Below are 18,998 nucleotides of genomic sequence, written 5' to 3'. Positions count from 1 at the left end.
TCGGACCAAAGAAATACATACTTAGCCTTTAGCAGACATTCATCGAAGACCTTAACTGTGTTCAGAGACGAAATGTCTCCAAGAACCCTTAGCACCGCACCTGACACTGACCTCCATGGTGAGTATCTTCTATCGTTACCCAGAGTTATAATTCAGCTCAGAACAGAATAGACTTTTATTTGATGATTCCCCCTGACTGAAAAAAAGTAATGCTTAAAAATGTTATATACAGTATATTTTTATATGTTGCTTCTGAATATGACTCTGAAGTCCACAAAGAGGCTGAGAGAGGGCTACCACGAAAAGAAAGCACAGACTTGACCTGAAGTGGGCACCCCTGATTCTCAGTCCAACCTCCTCAAGGAATTCCAGAAGACTGGGCACACTGAGCTTGGGGAGAGCTGGAGAGAGTCATTAGTAGTGTTAGTTGCTCCATTGTGTCTGACTCTTTTGCAAACCAAGGGACTGTAGCCCACCAGGCTCCTCTGTCCATGGAAGTCTCCAGGCAAGAATACTGGAGTGGGTTGCCATTCCCTTTTCCAGGGGGTCTTCCTGACTTAGGGATCGAACTCGAATCTCCTGCATTGGCAGGCAGATTCTTTACTTCTAGCACCACCTGAGAAGCTCAGGGAGAGTCACTCCTCATTTATAAATGAAAGGGCTGAGATCTGTGATTCAACTTCAGGGTTTTTTGCTTCAAGACTATGCTGTGCCTCATCACAGGACAGAAATGAGGGCTGCATGGACCTCTGTTCAACGTTATGGGGCAGCATAGATGGGAGGGGGTTTAGGGGAGAGTGTGTGTGTGTCGCTCAGTCGTGTCTGACTCTTTGCGACCCCATGGACTGTACAGGCTCCTCTGTCCATGGAATTCTCCAGGCAAGAGTACTGGAGTGGGTTGCCATTCCCTTCTCCATTGGGGGAGAATGGATACATGTATATGTATGGCTGAGTCCCTTCACTGTTCACCTGAAACTACCACAACATTGTAATCAGTTATACCCTAATACAAAAATTCAAAGTTTAAAGTTTGGGGGGAGGAGGGGAAGAAATGAGTGCTGGAGAATTAGCCAACTGCTGTGGGTCCCTTTTGCTTTTACCCAGAGTTACAACAACAAAGAAAGAGAAGGAAATAATAGAAGAGCATTTTTATCTATAGGTTGATCTTTATTTCTAGTAAATTAACCCATTTATTCTCCATTATGTTAGCACACACAAAAATGTCCAAATTCAGAGGCTTTTCTTTTTTTCCCTAATATATTTATTTTCAATCTGCCACCCTTAGAAATATAATAGACAAAGGTAAGTAGAATTAAGTAATATGATGAATAATTAAAGGCCAAGAAACAAGATTAGCTTTTACAGAGTTTCCTGGAAGTTAACAAGACCAAAAAAGTTGATCAATAAGTCAATATTGGCAACTGTTTATACCCATCAATGATGAGGGAGAACTTTCCAAAGGGATCCAAGTTCATTCTTTTTGGCTAAGATGAGGCTACAACTCACAGTAAAATGCTTTAATCCTCTGAGAGGTGAAACAATGCTATGGTTTAAGCTGGCTTGGTTACTGGAAGACTTTGTTGTTGTTTAGTCACCAAGTTGTGTCTGACTCTTTTGCAACCTCATGGGCTGTAGCCAGCCAGGCTCCTCTGTCCATGGATTTCCCAGTCAAGAGTACTGGAGTGGGTTGCTATTCCTTCTCCAAGGGATCCTCCCAACCCAGGGATTGAACCCATGTCTCCTGCATTGGCAGGTGGATTCTTTACCACCGAGCCACCAGGGAAGCCCACTGGCAAACTTACTAGTGGCTAAATAATGAACTGACTTAATATAAACATTTGCTTCAACCGGCCTCAATTCATGTGGATCCGAGGCTGTGTCTCTTCCTGTGAGTGGCGTTAGGTCTTCTAGAGCTGTCAGTTCCTTGCCACAGTTCAGTATTTAAGCACTGCTTAATTGTACCAGGGTTTTCCTTAGAACTTAAAGCCATGCTGAAATCTACTTAAACGATGGAAACACTTTTGTATTAGATACCTTTCCCATAACAGCTGTGTATTTCTTAAAAGACTTATTTATTAATTATTACTTGGCTACACTGAGTCTCTGTTACTGCACGAGGGCTTTCTCTACTTGCAGACAGTTGCGGCGTGCGGGCTTCTCATTGCTGTGGCTTCTTTTGTTGTGAAGCATGGGCTCCAGGGTGCACAGACTTCGGTAGCTGAAGCATGTGGACTCTAGAGCACAGGCTCAATAGTTGTGGCATGTGGGTTTAGCTGCCCTGTGGCAAATGGGATCTTCTCGGGTAAGGGATCAAACCTGTGTCTCCTGTGTTGGCAGGCGGACTCTTAACTACTGGACCACCAGGGAAGCTATATTTTTACTTTACCTGAACGAAGGTAACTTGCCTATCATTTATTTCAAAATACTTCAAGTTCTTGCTACACTTTCTGATTAGTTTCATCATTGTTTAACATAATCACTTATTCTAAACTAAAAAAATAAGTCGTATGGAATACAAACAGTCTAAACCTACCTGTGAGCTGTGAGATAATTTATATATCAGATATTTATTGAAAACTGAAAAAGTGCTTAGCCTTGTGGGGAACACAAGATGAACAAGGAAAGGTCCTTAGCTTGAAAAAGAGAATCCGGTAGGGGAGTTAGGCTAACAAATGAAAAAGACAACACAGGTTTAAATGAGATTTTAAGATAATAATCAAAGATGTGCATATGGCGGATGTCTATCAAATATTAATCACTTGGTTTAGAATACTGGCTGGGCTTAAGAAGAGGGAAAGTTGATCAGGCCAGGGTCAAGGTCCCTGGCCAATCAGGCCCACAGATGTAGTCAATACAGGCTGAGTTCATTGCAGAATCAGGTCAAAGTTTCAGGATTGGAAAGTCTTACTGATAATCAGCTGTCAAAGTGGCTTAACAGAACCCCTTTCCCTGGCAGAGAAGCTAAAGTTTACCAAGCTAGCCCATCCCAGGGCCAGACCTGCTGTTCCATCCGGAAAAATTAAGCCCAGAGCTCCAGTACAGCTTCCACCATCAGGAAGCCCTCACTGTTAATGTCCATGTAACTAGGTCCCATAGGTAAGTCTGGGTCTCCTCTTGCTTGAGGGAAAGAGCTTGTTAAGATACTTCTACCAGCTCCTTGGGGCGGTCCTCTTGTTCCCTTTCTCCAGAGTCATGACTCTCTGGGTAAGGTGGCCCCAAAAAGGAGAATGGAGCAATCGTGAATGGCCACAATTCCTCCCCTCACATATAATGACTATAAAAAGCCATCTCACGGGTCTGATACTTTCTTTCTGAACAATCTCAGAATAGCTAAAAGCTCTAACATGATGGAGAGATTACTACAAGAAGCCACTTTGTCTTTCCATTATCAAATCGCCATGGAGCCAACGAGCGTATCTAACTGCTGAAAGCACCACGGGGCAGTCTGTAGTGAGAGCTGTCTCCAGCGACCCTGTCATTTCCCGCAGCACCTGTGGGACACTAGTGTGCTTGTCAGTTATTTCCCTTCCAAACAAAATTATTTAAGAAACATGTGTCGATGTGTCCTTCTACCCCATACCCCTGGGATGTCCTCTGACCATCTGGACCTTGGCAAAAAAAAAAAAAAAATGAGCCAAGAACTGACAGCCCTGCCTTCCCCACCACTCTTCCACTAACTACATTCTTCTGTCTACTCTGAGGAACAGATGCACTAACCAAGAGAATGTCCAGGCTTTTGGATGGCTGGGGAGGCCTTTAATCATCCAGAACCCTCTCTGAGGTGTCCTAAGAAATCTGGCTGCTCAGAAACTCCCAGACAAGGCCATTCAGTCCTTGAAGCCACCTTTGAAGCTAGGATAAATACCGGATTCTGGGGTGTGGATGGTGACATGGAGATACACATGCGTGGTTCCTGAAGCTGCCTCAGTGAGCCTCCGTTTAGGCCCAGGACACATCTCCTGTGCAAAGGGGAGATGCTGAGGGTTCTGACCCAGCACAGGCCCACAGGTCCCTAGGGCTGATCTAGATGATCAGAATGAGTCCTTTCACTTCCTGCTTTCCAACAAATGCCCCTCCCAAAGCTGGTAAGAACGTGGCTCATAAGAACCTTCCAGGTAACAAGGGCATATTCCTGGAGAAAGGGGAGGAAGTTACTGGAGTAACTAAAACTTGACATGAGCTCATTCCTCCAGGAGCATCTGCCCAGCCAAGTTTTCAGGTCAGAGGCCCGCAGGGAAAAACATCTGAAACAAGAGCCAGGTGGGATAATCACTTTTCAGGTGTGCCCTGGTTAAGAAAAACCTTGGTACTGACGATATGATTCCGAGGTAAAGTCCCACATAGTGGCCCCAGGAAGCATGAACTGCAGTCCTAAACTCAGCAACTGAGGTCAGTGGAACTCTATAACAGTAAGAAGGCTGAGCGCTGAAGAACTGATGCTTTCCAACTGTGGTGCTAGAGAAGACTCTTGAGAGTCCCTTGGACAGCAAGGAGATCAAACCAGTCAATCCTAAAGGAAATCAACCCTGAATAGTCACTGGAAGGACTGATGCTTAAGTTGCTGCTGCTGCTGCTAAGTCGCTTCAGCCGTGTCCGACTCTGTGCGACCCCATAGACGGCAGCCCACTAGGCTCCCCCATCCCTGGGATTCTCCAGGCAAGAACACTGGAGTGGGTTGCCATTTCCTTCTCCAATGCATGAAGATGAAAAGTGAAAGTGAAGTCCCTCAGTCGTGTCCCACTCTTAGCGACCCCATGCACTGCAGCCTAACAGCTCCTCTGTCCATGGGATTTTCCAAGCAAGAGTACTGAAGCTCCAATAATTTGGCCACTTGATGTGAAGAGCCGACTCACTGGAAAAAACCCTGATGCTGGGAAAGACTGAAGGCAGGAGGAGAAGGGGCAACAGAGAATGAGATGGTTGGATGGCATCACTGACTCAATGGACATGAGTTTGTGCAAACTGTGGGAGATAGTGAAGGACACAGAAGCCTGGTGTGCTGCAGTTCATGGGGGCTACAGAGTCAGACATGACTTAGTGACTGAACAACAAGTAACAGTTGTCAGATTTAACACAATTACACTCCCAGTAAAAGAGCACGCCTACCATTCATAGTGCTATGAATTCTCCACTACAGAGTTCTGAGAGCTACATTCTGAGACACGCTGGCTTCACTTAAGGAAAGAACCACAGCACAGAGGAAACACATGGCAACAGATGACCTGAAAGTGACAGGTAAACTACGCTTGTTCTTAAGAACAGCAGCAAAAGCTGGTGAGAGGGAACTGGAGACACAGAAATCTTATTTAAGCCTTCAGAGAGTTTAAAAGTGATAACACACCTGTAACTGATGATTCCTCTGACAACTGAAATACCTGTATGTCTAACACATAATTGCCAACATGATCAAGGTCAACGGAACCTCCTTCCAACAAAAGACAAAAGGTGTGAAAGTGATCGTTTCTGTCAATATTTCGTTTTCCTTGGGTCAGATTTTTGAAGGTACGCTTGCCCATCACCGTGGTAGAACCCACTGTACACACAGCAGCTTTGTGGCAGAGGTTACCACGCACTGTCAAACTGTATTCCCCGCTCTGGGAGACCATGCGAGTGGAAGGGCTTTAGGACCATCTGCCAAACAGGGGAAGCCAAGGATGAACAGTCGGCTTTGGAATTCAATGAGACAGAATTCCCACACCACCCTCCTTGAGGGCAGATATAAAACAGCCTTTACCATGTACATTATAAAGTCATCTGGTTGCTTAGCATTTGCAAGTTGAGACTTAGTTGTGAAAACAAACCACACAAAAATATGTAAGTTAGTTTGAAAATATTCCCCCTAATTATTAGAAGAAATATTCTACGCACATTTTCTTCCTATCTTGTTGTACAAAATGTCCAGGACAGGCGATCTTATTGCCAAGAGTCCAGTTTAACCAAGGTTCACATTGAGCACTGGTCGGGTTCTTGCCTTGGGGTGGGAGCTGAGATGCAGATTACGCTGTGTTCACAGATTGCAGGTGAAAGGAAAAGTCCCAGATAGAAGCAGCTGGCTTTGAGCCATCTGTACGGGCACACAGATCTACGTGGCTTTCCGGCTAATAAATACCAAATGAAGAGGCATTTGAGCAAAATCAAAAATACACTGGCCAATGGGGAAGAACAACCGTATTCCTGTTAGGCAGAACAGTCTCATCAGTCAAAAGCTACAAATAAATTATTCAATATGATGACCTCAAAGCTTCATCCATCAAGGGCAGAGCTTTGAGCTCACTGTGGAATCCTGCCCGCTTACAGGATTCATGAGATCCTGAGTCTTCTCACTCCTACCCCAAGCCTTACCTGCAAGCAGGTGCACAGAGCTGAAGCTCTTCTCCAGTTTACCCAGGAGGACAGTGAGAAAACAGTCGGAAGCCAGAGAGGCCACATCCTGGGAGCTCTGATCATACACGACAACCTTCTGACTGCAGTCAAGGTCGACCTACAACGTAAACGTGAGACTGTGAGGAAGGAAGGCCAGGAACATAGTCTCCAAACCGCTGCCACTGGGGCAAGTGAACTGCCTCCTGTTTTCATTCATAACTGAATATCAGAGGGAGGGGATATAGGTATATTTATAGCTGATTCATGTTGGTGTGTTCAGCAGAAACACAACATTGTAAAGCAATTAACCTCCAAATAAAAAAAGCTTTTTAAATATATTAAAAAATATTTGAATAAAAATGAGACCTGGTCAATGTACTGGATAAACCAGGCATACAAATGGTTTAAATGCTTGTGAAAATCAACTTTTATAAGGCAAACTTGATGTTGTTTCTGTGTAACTGTGCTCACAACTCCTCAGTTTTAAATCCATAACACTATAAAAAGGGAATGAAAAGCATGTACAACACAACAGTATGCAACATAATGATTCTTGAGCGGAAGAAACACCTCAAAGTGATTTCTACATAGTTACATACCAGTTGTTTAGTAAAACTAAAGCATGAACTCATTTTTATTCCTGAACAAAAGAAACTGCCTTACCTATCACAACGTGAAATTCTGGTATCCCAAGAAAAACTTGCCTTGAAGAGCCTTAACTTCTGATCATTACCTTCCCACAAATGAGAAGTACTTCTAAAATAATTAGTTTCTACTTCTTTTCCCAGGGCACTTGAAAACAATGACCCCCTTTCATTATGTTTGTAAACAACAAAAAACAATGCGCTGTGCATGCTCAATTGCTCAGGTATTAATTATTAATAACACATATGTAATATTATATTTATACATAATTACTAATTGAGTATTAATAAAATGTATTAAAAATAACTTGTGACTGAATTAATAAAACAATTTTTTAGCATTAACAGGAAAACACAGCATGTGATCAAATTAAAACAGGTTACACCTTTCTGTACAGTTCAGAAAAATTCTGAGCAGGGACACTATTTAGAATTAGTGAATTATTTCGAGATATCATAAAGTACCAAAGTTTAAAAAAAGCAACCAAAACTTCCCCAAATTACGTTCTCCCCTTAAAAAGGGGGCTTCATTTAAAATAGATCCCCATTCAATATGTCCATTTATTTTCAAAAGGAAAAAAAAAAAAGCAAGCATGTACCTTATGTTTGGCCGAGTGCTGGATGAGCTCCGTAATTAACACTTTGTCCTGTTGCAACCTTCGCTTCATAAGCTTGGAGCAGTTGATATTAATGGCTTCCAAAATGTGGGACGTATTGTATTCCACGAATGGCCGGCTATCAATTAGCAGCACTTTTTCCGTTCCACTTTCCAGCAGAGCCACCAGCCTCTCAGTAACAATTTGAGTTCCAATCATCTCATGGGCCATGACAACAATAAGTCCTCTTTTCCCACCTCTTCCTTTAATTTGCCACGATGATGTAATGGTGGTGTGCTCAAAGGCTCAGCCACTCCATTGTACTGAAGTGTATGAGGTCAGGCTGGTGGTGACTGGCGAGAGCAGAGTTAAACCCATTTTCGGCGAGAGCCCTCCAAGTGAATGTCTCTTTCTCTTTCCCGTTGATGTGTTCTCGCAAAGGCCTCCGTCCACAAAGCAACCCCTCACATTTGATTCATAAAGAGATGACTGGAATAACCATTCCAACAAAAGATGCTTTGGGGCGGCCAGTGCATTACATCATTCTTTACCTCTGTTCCCTCGCTCCAACAGCTTGCCACGGGGCTGAAAAGCCTACACCGAGAGAGAATGACAGACGGAAAACAAAACACAGGGGTCAGGGAGAGAAAGAGCAGCGGATTAGAGGGACTGTATGATTCATAATATTTACTCCATTAATCTAATTCCATACTTGACGCACTGTTTCATGTGAACAAACAAACAAAGGACAAGCAGGTATGGCTCCAGAAAACACACTAACGATAACTCACTTTCACCTCAAAATATAAAAACTCAGAGATGACAAAAGAAGACATAGTCATGAATTATAACCACCTGGGGGCCCAGAACTCATGGACTTATGCTACGAAATTAAAAAGAGCTATAAAAAGCCACTTCGGGTATCTTTATTCCAGATGGGTTTCCTTCATTTTATTTGCTTATTTCTTGAAAAGAGCACAAAGAAGAGCAGCCAGGGATCAGGTTAGCAATACCGTGTTATCAGGACAAAAAGTCTTTTCTGATAATGGGCGTGTGTGTGCTGTGAAGATTCCTTTAAACTGCCCTCTGGGAGAAAAGGCAGTAACCCAGGAGGTTCTGTAGATTTTGGCCACCTTTTAAGGAACACGAGGGACAGAATGACCGATATGCTTGTCACACCAAGTGTTGAACTTGTTGCCGGGGGTCTGTGATGTTCTCGCTCCTCTCCCGGCAGACCCACAGCTAAGACCCTGGCCTGGTGCCCTCCCAGCACCTCGCAGTTCTCCTTTTCTTGTCCCTTGTTTTTAAGAGTCTCATGGACTCCCAGCCTCAGGAAACTTCACACCTTCGCTGTGGACTCTGAACCTAACAACCCAGCAGACAGAGTTCTAAACAGTGGCCCTGACACCTCCTATCCTTTTGGCATTCAGTCACTCAGTCGTGTCCGACTCTGTGAACCCATGGTTTCCCTGTCCTTGACTGTCTGCCTACTCTTCCTAAATTCCTAAGACGGACCTTTTCCTATTAACACTAATTGGAGTTTTGTGCCCACCGCTTAGACCTCACCCTGACCGTCACTATTCTCCTGTTCCTATCTCCCCAGTCCATCTCTGCTTATAGGAAATGCTCTGCTACGCTAAACGAGATATCCACTGTTGGCATTCAACTTCTACAGGATAAACTATCTGACAGCAGATGTTTTGTATTATATTTCTCACCTCCACAGTGCTGTGCACATAAGATATTCAATTAACACTGTTACAAGTAAGTAAAATTCTGTTCCAAAAATGACTTAAGATACTGAATAATTCATATTTGATTAACTGATAGTAGAACCCCTCAGGGCTTCCCAGGTGGGGCTTGTGGTAAAGAATCCACCTGCCAATGCCGGAGACTTAACAGACGTGGATTCAATCCCTGTGTTGCAAAGATCCCCTGGAAGAAGAAATGGTAACCCACTCCAGTGTTCTTGCCTGGAGAATTCCATGGACGAGGAGCCTAGCAGGCTACAGTCCATGCGGTTGCAAAGAGGACGACACGACGAAGGGTCCTGAGAGCACTGAGAACCTCTCAATCATCACTGAGTCCTGTTCCCCAATCTCAGACTTACAAATTATTGGGTTGGCCAGAAGGATCGTTCGGGTTTTTCCATAAGATCTTAAAAAGATCGACAAACTTTTTAGCCAACCCAATAGGAACTGAAGCCTGGAGAAGCAGGAAGAGGTGGGATGGAGAGAGGAGTGGTCTTGCCCTTAACTTCAGACAAATCATATTAACCTCTCAACCACATTCTCCTCATATACAAAATACAGATATATAACACTGGCTCTGTCACCCCACAGAGTTTGCTTTGAGGATGAAATTATCTCAGTAATCCCAACTGATTAAGTCAGAAAGCAACCCATCATCACATAGAGGAAGGAAGGAGAATGCTACAAAGATGCCAACGGTGAACACAGCTGCCTTGGAGCTGGAATCTGAAAGACATCCCTCAGCAGATAAAGACAGAGAAACTCCATCCTCCTCTCGTCCAGCTTCAGCCAGGCTGTGCCCCTTCTCACAAGAGCCAGACACACACGGAGTCAGAAGGCACCTGAGGAACCACCTCGTCCACCCTCACATCTTACAAATCAGCTTCATGTAACACACGGTTTCTCTGTTTCTCATCTTCATTACAGGAATGCGTTGCTTTTGGTACAGCCTAAATGGCAGTCAAGCACAAAAGTCATGTCTACTACAAGCAAAGACATCAGAGCAGAGCATTTGTCCTTGTCAACCAACTAACGTCTGTTTGCAAAGCACCTACCCAGGGAGTTTCTGAATAGCGTCCTGCCTGGCTGGGGACACAGTTCACAGCCATGGCAGGTTCTCTGCTCAGACGGCCTGACTCCTGCCCTCCCCAGGGCTCCTACTCCTGGGTTACCCCATTTTCCTAAGAATCTGTTCCCGCAACGAAGCTGCACAGAGACAGTGATGCGTCTGGTCCACGTGGTAGCCCAGGCAGCACAGGAGGTGGAAACCCGAGAAAGGGAGCAAACGGACACCGACAATGGTCTGAGCCTTGGAGCCGGGCTGGCTCCTCTCAATGGTGCAACACTTGGGACAGAGCAGTATCTGGGTTAGCAGATCCAGGCACGAAGGAGAGAGAAGATGGCAAAAATGTGAAAACGGAGTTAGAAAGCTCTTGTCTTTGTTTCCCTTCAGCCAAAAGCCCAAATCACTGAAGCTGAAGGCAGCTTGCGGCCAACTGGTCCACCAGGAAGAAAACAGTCACTCCAGACACAATGACCACAGTCTATAGTCCCAGACAGAAAAAGACCCTTTTCCTTACCAGGAAGAGGTCTAGTCAAAGTAGCCCTGACATGAGAAACAAAGAAACAAAGAATGAAGGTGAATTGAGGATAAGTTACACCTTTCATGTTGTACCGCAGCCAGTTGGAGCTCTCTGACGGCACCTTTACGGGCACGTCTGATTTTCTGTGATCCCAGGTGACTAAGGAGTGGCCGAGGCTGCCAAGGGGGTGTGGAGGGAGGGGTAACAATAGCCGTCAACCTCGTTTACTGGCAGCTGGAGGATTCTGGGGAAGTCTTTACCCTGTGCTACAACTCTAAGTTCAAAATTTTTATGAGGGGTGGGATGGGGTGGGAGATGAGAGGGACATTCAGGAGGGAGGGGACACATGTATGCCTATGGCTAACTCACGTTGATGTATGGCAGAAACCAACAATATTGCATTTGCTGCTCTTTCTGAAGAATGTCAACACTCTGAGATTAGGAACACATCTGTGACAGGTTTGCTCTCAAAATCTTTGGTGTCAATTAGGATTTAAAAGGGCTTCCCTGATGGCTCAGCAGGTAAAGAATCTGCCTGCAATGAAGGAGACACTGGAGACACTAGTTTGATCCCTGGGTCGGGAAGATCCCCTGAAGAAGGAAATGGCCACCCACTCCAGTGTTCTTGCCTGGGAAACTGCATGGACAGAGGAGCCTGGCGGGCTACAGTCCAAAGGGACGCAAAGAGTTGGCCACGACTGAGCAACTGAGCACCAAGCGACTGAGGATTTAAAAGATAACACACGGGACTTCACTGGTGGGCCAGTGGCTACGACTGTGCCCCAATGCAGGGGGCTCGTTTGATCCCTGGTCAGGGAACTGGATCCCACATACCACAGCTAAAAGATCCCACATGAAGGTCAAAGATCCCACATGCCCAACTAAGAGCGGATGCAGCCAAATAATAAAAGAAAAATACATCATTAAGAAGGAAAACCTCTTTAAAAAATGAATAAAATAAAAGATGGTAAGACAGTATTTGATTGTTGCAACACCGAAAAGTTCATCTTATCCTAAATCTCTTCAAGACGTCAACAGGAATAAAAATTTTCAGATGGAACAAAGCAGCCCAATTGCGTACAGCAAACCCCAGACTGAGCCTTGCTCGGTGGACTTGTGCTCAAGTTCAGATTCTCAGAGAAATTATGGAAAGGATAAAATCAGGTGAGAAGTTTATTGTTATTAAACTACAAACTGGTCTTAATTTTTTTTTTCCTCCAATAAAACTAAAGAAATAGGCAACAAGATACACCAAATAGGCTTTCAGCAGCGGTTTACAAATATAATTTTTTTTTTTAAAGAATTTCACCTTCCTCTTTTTTAAAAAAAAAAATTATTTTTATTTATTTATTTGGCTGCACTGGGTCTTCGTTGTGGCATGTGGGTTCTTGCAGGATGTGGGATCTACTTGCCTAAGCAGGGATCAAACCCAGGCCCCCTGTGTTGGAAGCTTGGAGTCTTAGCCAACAAGCCACCAGGAAAGTCCTCACATAGACCTTTCTTTTAAATTTATTTATTTTTAATCTGAGGATAATTGCTTTACAATATTGTTGGTTTCTGCCATACAACAACATGAATTAGCCATAGGTATACATATGTCCCATCCCTCTTAAACCTCCTTCCCACCTCCCATGCCATCCCACCCCTCATTAAAAAAAAAAAAAAAAAAAGTGAAAAAACTCAAAAGGGGAAAAAGCAGCCCATGATGTCTGGAAGCAAGACCGTCCTGGACTCCAGCCATCTTAGTTCTACACTGGTTAAAGCTACTCTGCCTCATGTGCTGTGGGTTAACCCTGATAGAAATTCTGAGGTCTAGTATTTAGTGAAATATATTCAACAGAGAAACAAAAATAAACCAAAAAACTGTGCTCAGCAAAACCAAGAAGGCAGTATGAGCTTAACGTGTCTTTCAGTCACCTATTCCTGCCTTGATCGTATTTTCTTACCCCAAAGCAGAGGTGGCAACCTGACTAGCAGTGGCTGCAATGGGTTAAAGGTCACCTGAATCACTGTCTAGACAGAACTAGGCATGGAGACCACACTTGTCAGCACTGTAAAATCCAACCACCTTGTAGCAACTCCCGGCGCAGAAGGAAGAACCCATGCTTGGAGAGGCTCAAGCTGTCTATACGTATCTCAAGGATGTTTACAGGCATCACCGACTCAATGGACATGAGTTTGAGCAAACCCCAGGAGACAGGGGAGGACAGAGAGGCCTGGTGGGCTGCAGTCCATGAGGTCGCAGAAAGTTGGACATGACTGAGCGACTGAACAACAAGGATCCACAGATACAGGCTGGAAGAGTAGCCATCCTGCCAAGACTAAATCCAAGGCCTCTGCTTCAGATGTGGGCCCCCCCAGGCAGAGTCCAGATCTGTGACAAGCCTTCACCTAGGTCCTACTGATGAAGACCACTGTGCTCCTGGCACTGGCTCAATGGAAGCCTCCTGTTCACGGCCACCTGTTCCACCAGCTTCCCCCTTCCCTGACCACCTGAGCTCCCCTCCTCTCTCCTGCGGCCACACCAGGTATCCATCCCAGACACACTCCTGCCACAGGGCTCCCTATTCACCCTCTGCATTTAATGCTTCCTTCCGGGGCCCTGCCTGAAAACGAGGACTGTCCCCCACTGGAAGTGATGGTCCTGAAGGAGTGAGAATGAAGGATGCCTGATGGACTGGCTGAGCAAGAGAAATGTGGCCTGAGGCTGCTTTATTGTTTGTTTATTTTTGGCTGTGCTGGGTCTTCATTGCTGCTCTCAGGCTACTCTCTAGTTGCAGTGTGCTGGCCTCTCATTGTGACGGCTTCTGTTTTTGCAGAGCACAAGCTCTAGAGTTTCAGGACTCAGCAGATGCAGCTCCTGGCCTCTAGAGCACAGGCTCAATAATTGTGGCACATGGGCTTAGCTGCCCTGAGGCGTGTGGGATCCTCCTGGACCGGGATAGAAGCCATGTCCCTTGCATTAGCAGGCAGATTCTTTACCACTGAGCCACCAATGAAGCCTCCAGAGGTTGATTTAATCTGAGAGCTAAGGAGAACTCATTTTGGAAGGATATTTGCAATAAAGGTGGGCTGCAGCCAGGAAAGGAGACTCAGAAAATAAGATGGGGAGTAATTAGTACATCCTGGTTTTCTTGAGCATCTGTCAGGCCTACTGCAACTCATTCAGTCAATTCACAAATGGTTACTGGGCACCGAATAGGTGCCAGGCACTGGTGTGGAAATGCAGCAAAAATGAATGAGGCAAAAACTCTTATCCTCCTGGAGCTTCTAATTTAATTATGAGAAATGCATAATAAACCACAACAACAAAACATCATATGAAAGACGGTGATCAATGCTATGGAGAAAAAATTAAGTAGGGAAGGAAGGGGGTGCGGTTAAAGTTTAAACAGAGTAGTCAGAGAAGGCCTTGCTCTGATGGTTGAGTAAAGACCATGAGGGAGTGAGTGATGGCTACATGGATGCCTGGGAGACTAGTTCTCTATGTCAGGGCTTGAGGGCAGTGAATATATGTTGATCAGAGTAATGCTGAATGGGCTAAACACCAGAAAAAGATGTGGCAGGTGTTCAGTCTTTCTTCAGAACTATATCTTTCAGAAATGAAGCATTTTTAGCCACTTGAACTTCTAACTTAAGCATTAAAAAAAAATATATATATATATATACACAAGAAGATATATATACACACATGGATATAGAAGACACATATATTAAAAGATATATGTATTTAAGATATATACATATATGAAGTTTATATACAAAAAGTTTAGTATAGTTCCTTCTTTAAAACTACAAAGGAAGAAGCTGTGGTTCCTGTATTAGTGCATTATCTGGCAAAGAAATGAAAAGAAACACTGTAATAAGAAAGATCATGGCATCCAGTCCCATCACTTCATGGCAAACAGATGGGGAAACAATGGAAACAGTGACAGACTTTTATTTTCTTGGGCTCCAAAATCACTGCAGATGGTGATTGCAGCCATGAAATTAAAAGATGCTTGCTCCTTGGAAGAAAAGTTATGACCAACTCAAACAGCATATTAAAAAGCAGAGACACTACTTTCCGTAGGTCCATCTAGTCAAGGCTATGGTTTTTCCAGTGGTCATGTATGGATGTGAGAGTTGGACTATAAAGAAAGCTGAGCACCGAACAATTGATGCTTTTGAACTGTGGTGTTGGAGAAGCCTCTTTGAGAGTCCCTTGGACCGCAAAGAGGTCCAACCAGTCCATCCTAAAGGAAATTAGTCCTGAATATTCATTGGAAGAACTGATGCTGAAGCTGAAGCCCCAATACTCTGGCCAAGCAATGTGAAGAAATGACTCATTGGAAAAGACCCTGATGCTGGGAAAGATTGAAGGCAGTAGGACAAGGGGATAACAGAAGATAAGATGGCTGGATGGCAACACCGGCTCTATGAACATGAGTTTGAGCAAGCTCCGGGAGTTGGTCATGGACAGGGAAGCCTGGCATGCTGCAGTCCATGGGGTCATAAAGAGTCGGACACAACTGAGTGACTAAACAAGAAAGATTACTCTTAATGCTGCTGCTGCTACTAAGTCGCTTCAGTCGTGTCCGACTCTGTGCGACCCCATAGACTGCGGCCCACCAGGCTCCTCTGTCCATGGGATTTTCCAGGCAAGAGTACTGGAGTGGGGTGCCATTGCCTTCTCCGACTCTTAATGCTAATTTAAGACAATTCTCCAGCTCCACAAATATATAGTATCTAGTAAGAGAATCTTGGCTTTGTAGCACAGAATGTAGTAAAAAAATCAAAGACACGTTAAACAAGATGCATGTTTGAATACAGCTATACAACAAGGAAATCATTTAAAAGAGCTTCACATTAAAATAAAGGAAAATGTTTTGAAGGAGCTCTCCTTGTCAGAAGGTGTATCAATACGCACCACAAGACCTTTGTAAGCCAGACTGCTGTAGGCAGAGGGTTGGTGATACTAATACAAACTTATCATCTTTATTTCATGCACCAGTTAGCTCACCCTCCCCTCAACAACAAAATTCCACTACATAAAAGGTATACTTTCCTGACAAAGAGCCCTCATAGCTCAGTGGGTAAAGAATCTATCTGTGATACAGGAGACCCATGTTCAATTCCTGGATTGGGACGATCCCTGGAGAAGGAAATGGCAACTGCAGTATTCTTGCCTGGGAAATCTCAGGGATAGAGGAGACTAGTGGGCTACAGTCCATAGCGTCGCAAGAGTCGGACACGGCTTAGTGACTAAACTACCACCGTTATGATCAAAGTAAACAACCAACAATGAGAGAAGATCGTGGTATGTAAAGAGAGTAAAATCAAAGTGTGGAACAGTAGATAAAGCAAAACCTCAAACACCCATATATATACAAACACGCAAACGTATATTAAAAACGTCATAATAGTTTCGCTTGGGTGAAGTAAATGTAATATGTATTACATTCTTTTCTTTCCCACTCTTTCTTTCTGGAAAATGCATGAAAAAAATTAGAAAACAGGCATGACATCCATGCAGACCTGGGTCCTCAGTGGATCTAGTCCTCCTTAACAGCACTGTCAAGAAAACTGGCAGCCTGGGAGAAACAGAAGATGAATAAACAATACAGGAAAACTGAGGTTCACCCTCAAGGTAAAAAGCTGAATCTCTACTTCACAAAAGGACTTACAAAGGATTATTTAATAATAATAATGCTGGGGGGGTGAATAAAATTAAATTTTAAATCACAAACTTGTGACTATAAAACTGGACTTTTAAAAGAGGTCAGCTGATATATTTAAAATAGATAACCAACAAGGTCCTACTGTAGAGCACAGAACTCTGCTCAACGTTATGCAGCAGCCGGGATGGGAGGGAAGTCTGGGGGAGAATGGATACACAAATATGTACGGCTGTGCTTTTGAACTGTGGTGCTGGAGAAGACTCTTGACAGTCCCCTGGACAGCAAGGAAATCAAACCAGTCAATCCTAAAGAAAATCAACCCTGCATATTCAATTAGAAGGACTGATGCTAAAGCGCCAATACTTAGGCCACCTGATGCAAAGAGCCGACTCACTGGAAAAGACCCTGATGCTGGGAAAGACTGAGGGCAAGAGGAGAAGGGGGCAACAGAGGATGAGATGGGTGGATGGCATCACCAATTCAATGAACATGAATTTGAGCAAACCCTGAGAGACAGTGAAGGACAGAGGCGCCTGCCATGCTGCAATCCATGGGGTCACAAAGAGTCAGACATGACTTTACAAGAGAACAAAAGCAACATATCTAGGGCTGAATCCCTTTGCTGTCCACCGAAACTATCACAACACTGTTGTAACATAATGTATAAATATTACTGGAGTATAATCAGATATACTCCAATACAAAGAGTTTTTCAAAAGACCAACAATATTAAAAAAAAAAAAAATCAGCTGTGGTATGACTCTTTCAATACAGGTTTTTTCTGTATGCAAACGACTCATAGCTAGCTTTCTCTTTAAAATTAATATATTCCCTAACACTCTTAACCTGTATTTTAATTTATAAAGTTTCCAAAACAAATCTACTTAATGCATCACGAATGAAACACAACGTGACTTTTACTCCTCTCGGTGGAAAAGCACAGATTCTCCTAACAAAGTCTCTGAGCGGCCCCGCCACTGTCCTCAGCTCCAAAACAGACGTGCACAAGACGTGAACAGATTCCAGACGCGGCCTTCAAGCCTGGACCACACCTGCTTCCAAGGCCCCAAAGCTAAAAATAACCCTGGGGCCTCAAGAACGGGACACTGGCCAGGCCGGGGGGAGCTGCCGGCCCCCGGCTCAGCTCCACCGACAGTGAAAGCCGGAGCTGCAAAGCTGGACAATCACAAGACCCTCCATCACAGGCTCCTGTCTGTCTCTCCGTGCCAACCATCTCCATTCTAGGCCAGCTCAGTCTCTTTTCCCCTGGATGCCAAAACTAACCCTAGGAGCTCAGAAACAAGTGGGCTTTAGGGTGCACTGATTTTTTTTTTTTATTATTAAAACAAACAAACAAACAAACAAACCTGTGGACCAGAACTCAGGATACCTTGTTCCTAATTTCAGCTCCTTTACATAGATGCAAAAATGTCATAACAAGAGATATATCCTCCAAAAAAAGAGGGAGAGAGAGAGATCCTCCAGCATATTGTTTCCTCATCTGTGATCATGTAACACCGAAGGATTATTTCACTAAGAACATGATAAGATCAAGGATTCCCAAGTGGCTCAGTGATAAAGAATCTGCTGCCAAAGCAGGAGATGTGGGTTCAATCCTTGGGTCAGGAAGATCCCCTGGAGAAGAGAATGGCAACCTGCTCCAGTATTCTTGCCTGAGAAATTCCATAGACAGAGGAGCCTGGTGGGCTATATAGTCCATGGGGTGGCAGAGTTCGACGCAACTGAGCAACAAAATGATGAGCTCACCATCAGTGCATCTCAGGCCTTAAGTAAGCAGCCCTGACAAGGACACAGCATAAGGGTTGATGTGATCCCTAAGCAGTCGTGTTGAGGAGCTACTTTACATCCCACAACACAGAAGTTACAACAGGGAACCCCTGGACAATGGTTCCACAAACAGCATGGTGAGCAGAGAATTTCCTCTGTGGTGGGGGATTTCCAGGGTTGGTTCCGAGACAATGACTCCCGCTTCTCTGCCAGCCCCGGAGTGTGCAAGATTCCCCTCTGGGGCAGTTAGGCTACCAGGTAAGGAAGAATGAGAGGGAAGGAGGCTGGGGAAGGGGCAGCAGCATCCCGCCAGGCTCCTGGGCTAATCTGAGTCACTGAATCTGTCTTCTTGCTTCCTCTCCTGAGGCCGGGGGAGTAACAGTATTAGGAAGCTGCTTGTGCTCAGTTCCTCAGTCAAGTCCAACTCTTTGCGCCCATGGACTGTAGCCTGCCAGACTCCTCTGCGCATTGGATTTCCCAAGCAAGAACACTGGAGTGGGTTGTCATTTCCTCCTCTAGGGGATCTTCCCGACCCAGGGATTGAGCTCGTGCCTCCTGCACTGCAGGACAAAGAGGGTGACAGGGCCAGGACCTGGGCTGAAGAATCACAGCC

General features: G+C 44.5%; 1 protein-coding gene across 10 annotated transcripts in view; it reads right to left on the bottom strand.

Moving 5' to 3' along the window:
• DUSP16 (dual specificity phosphatase 16) overlaps positions 1–18,998 on the bottom strand; it is a 110,181-nt gene that overhangs the window by 46,256 nt on the left and 44,927 nt on the right. For all 10 annotated transcript variants that reach the window (XM_086401971.1, XM_086401976.1, XM_086401969.1 and 7 more), the window contains 2 exons: positions 7,607–8,197; positions 6,343–6,481 (listed from right to left, as the gene is read on the bottom strand). In XM_086401971.1, coding sequence (XP_086258097.1) covers positions 6,343–6,481; positions 7,607–7,834 — 367 coding nt within the window. In that variant the 5' untranslated portion in view covers positions 7,835–8,197. The remainder of the gene's footprint in view (positions 1–6,342; positions 6,482–7,606; positions 8,198–18,998) is intronic.

This window comes from Bos grunniens, chromosome 5 (assembly GCF_055505025.1).
Source record: "Bos grunniens cultivar Pamir isolate PY7600 chromosome 5, Bosgru_T2T1.0, whole genome shotgun sequence".
NCBI classification, from domain to species: Eukaryota; Metazoa; Chordata; class Mammalia; order Artiodactyla; family Bovidae; genus Bos; species Bos grunniens.
The sequence above is the reverse complement of the archived record's forward strand: the minus strand, read 5'-3'. Positions and strand labels throughout refer to the sequence as shown.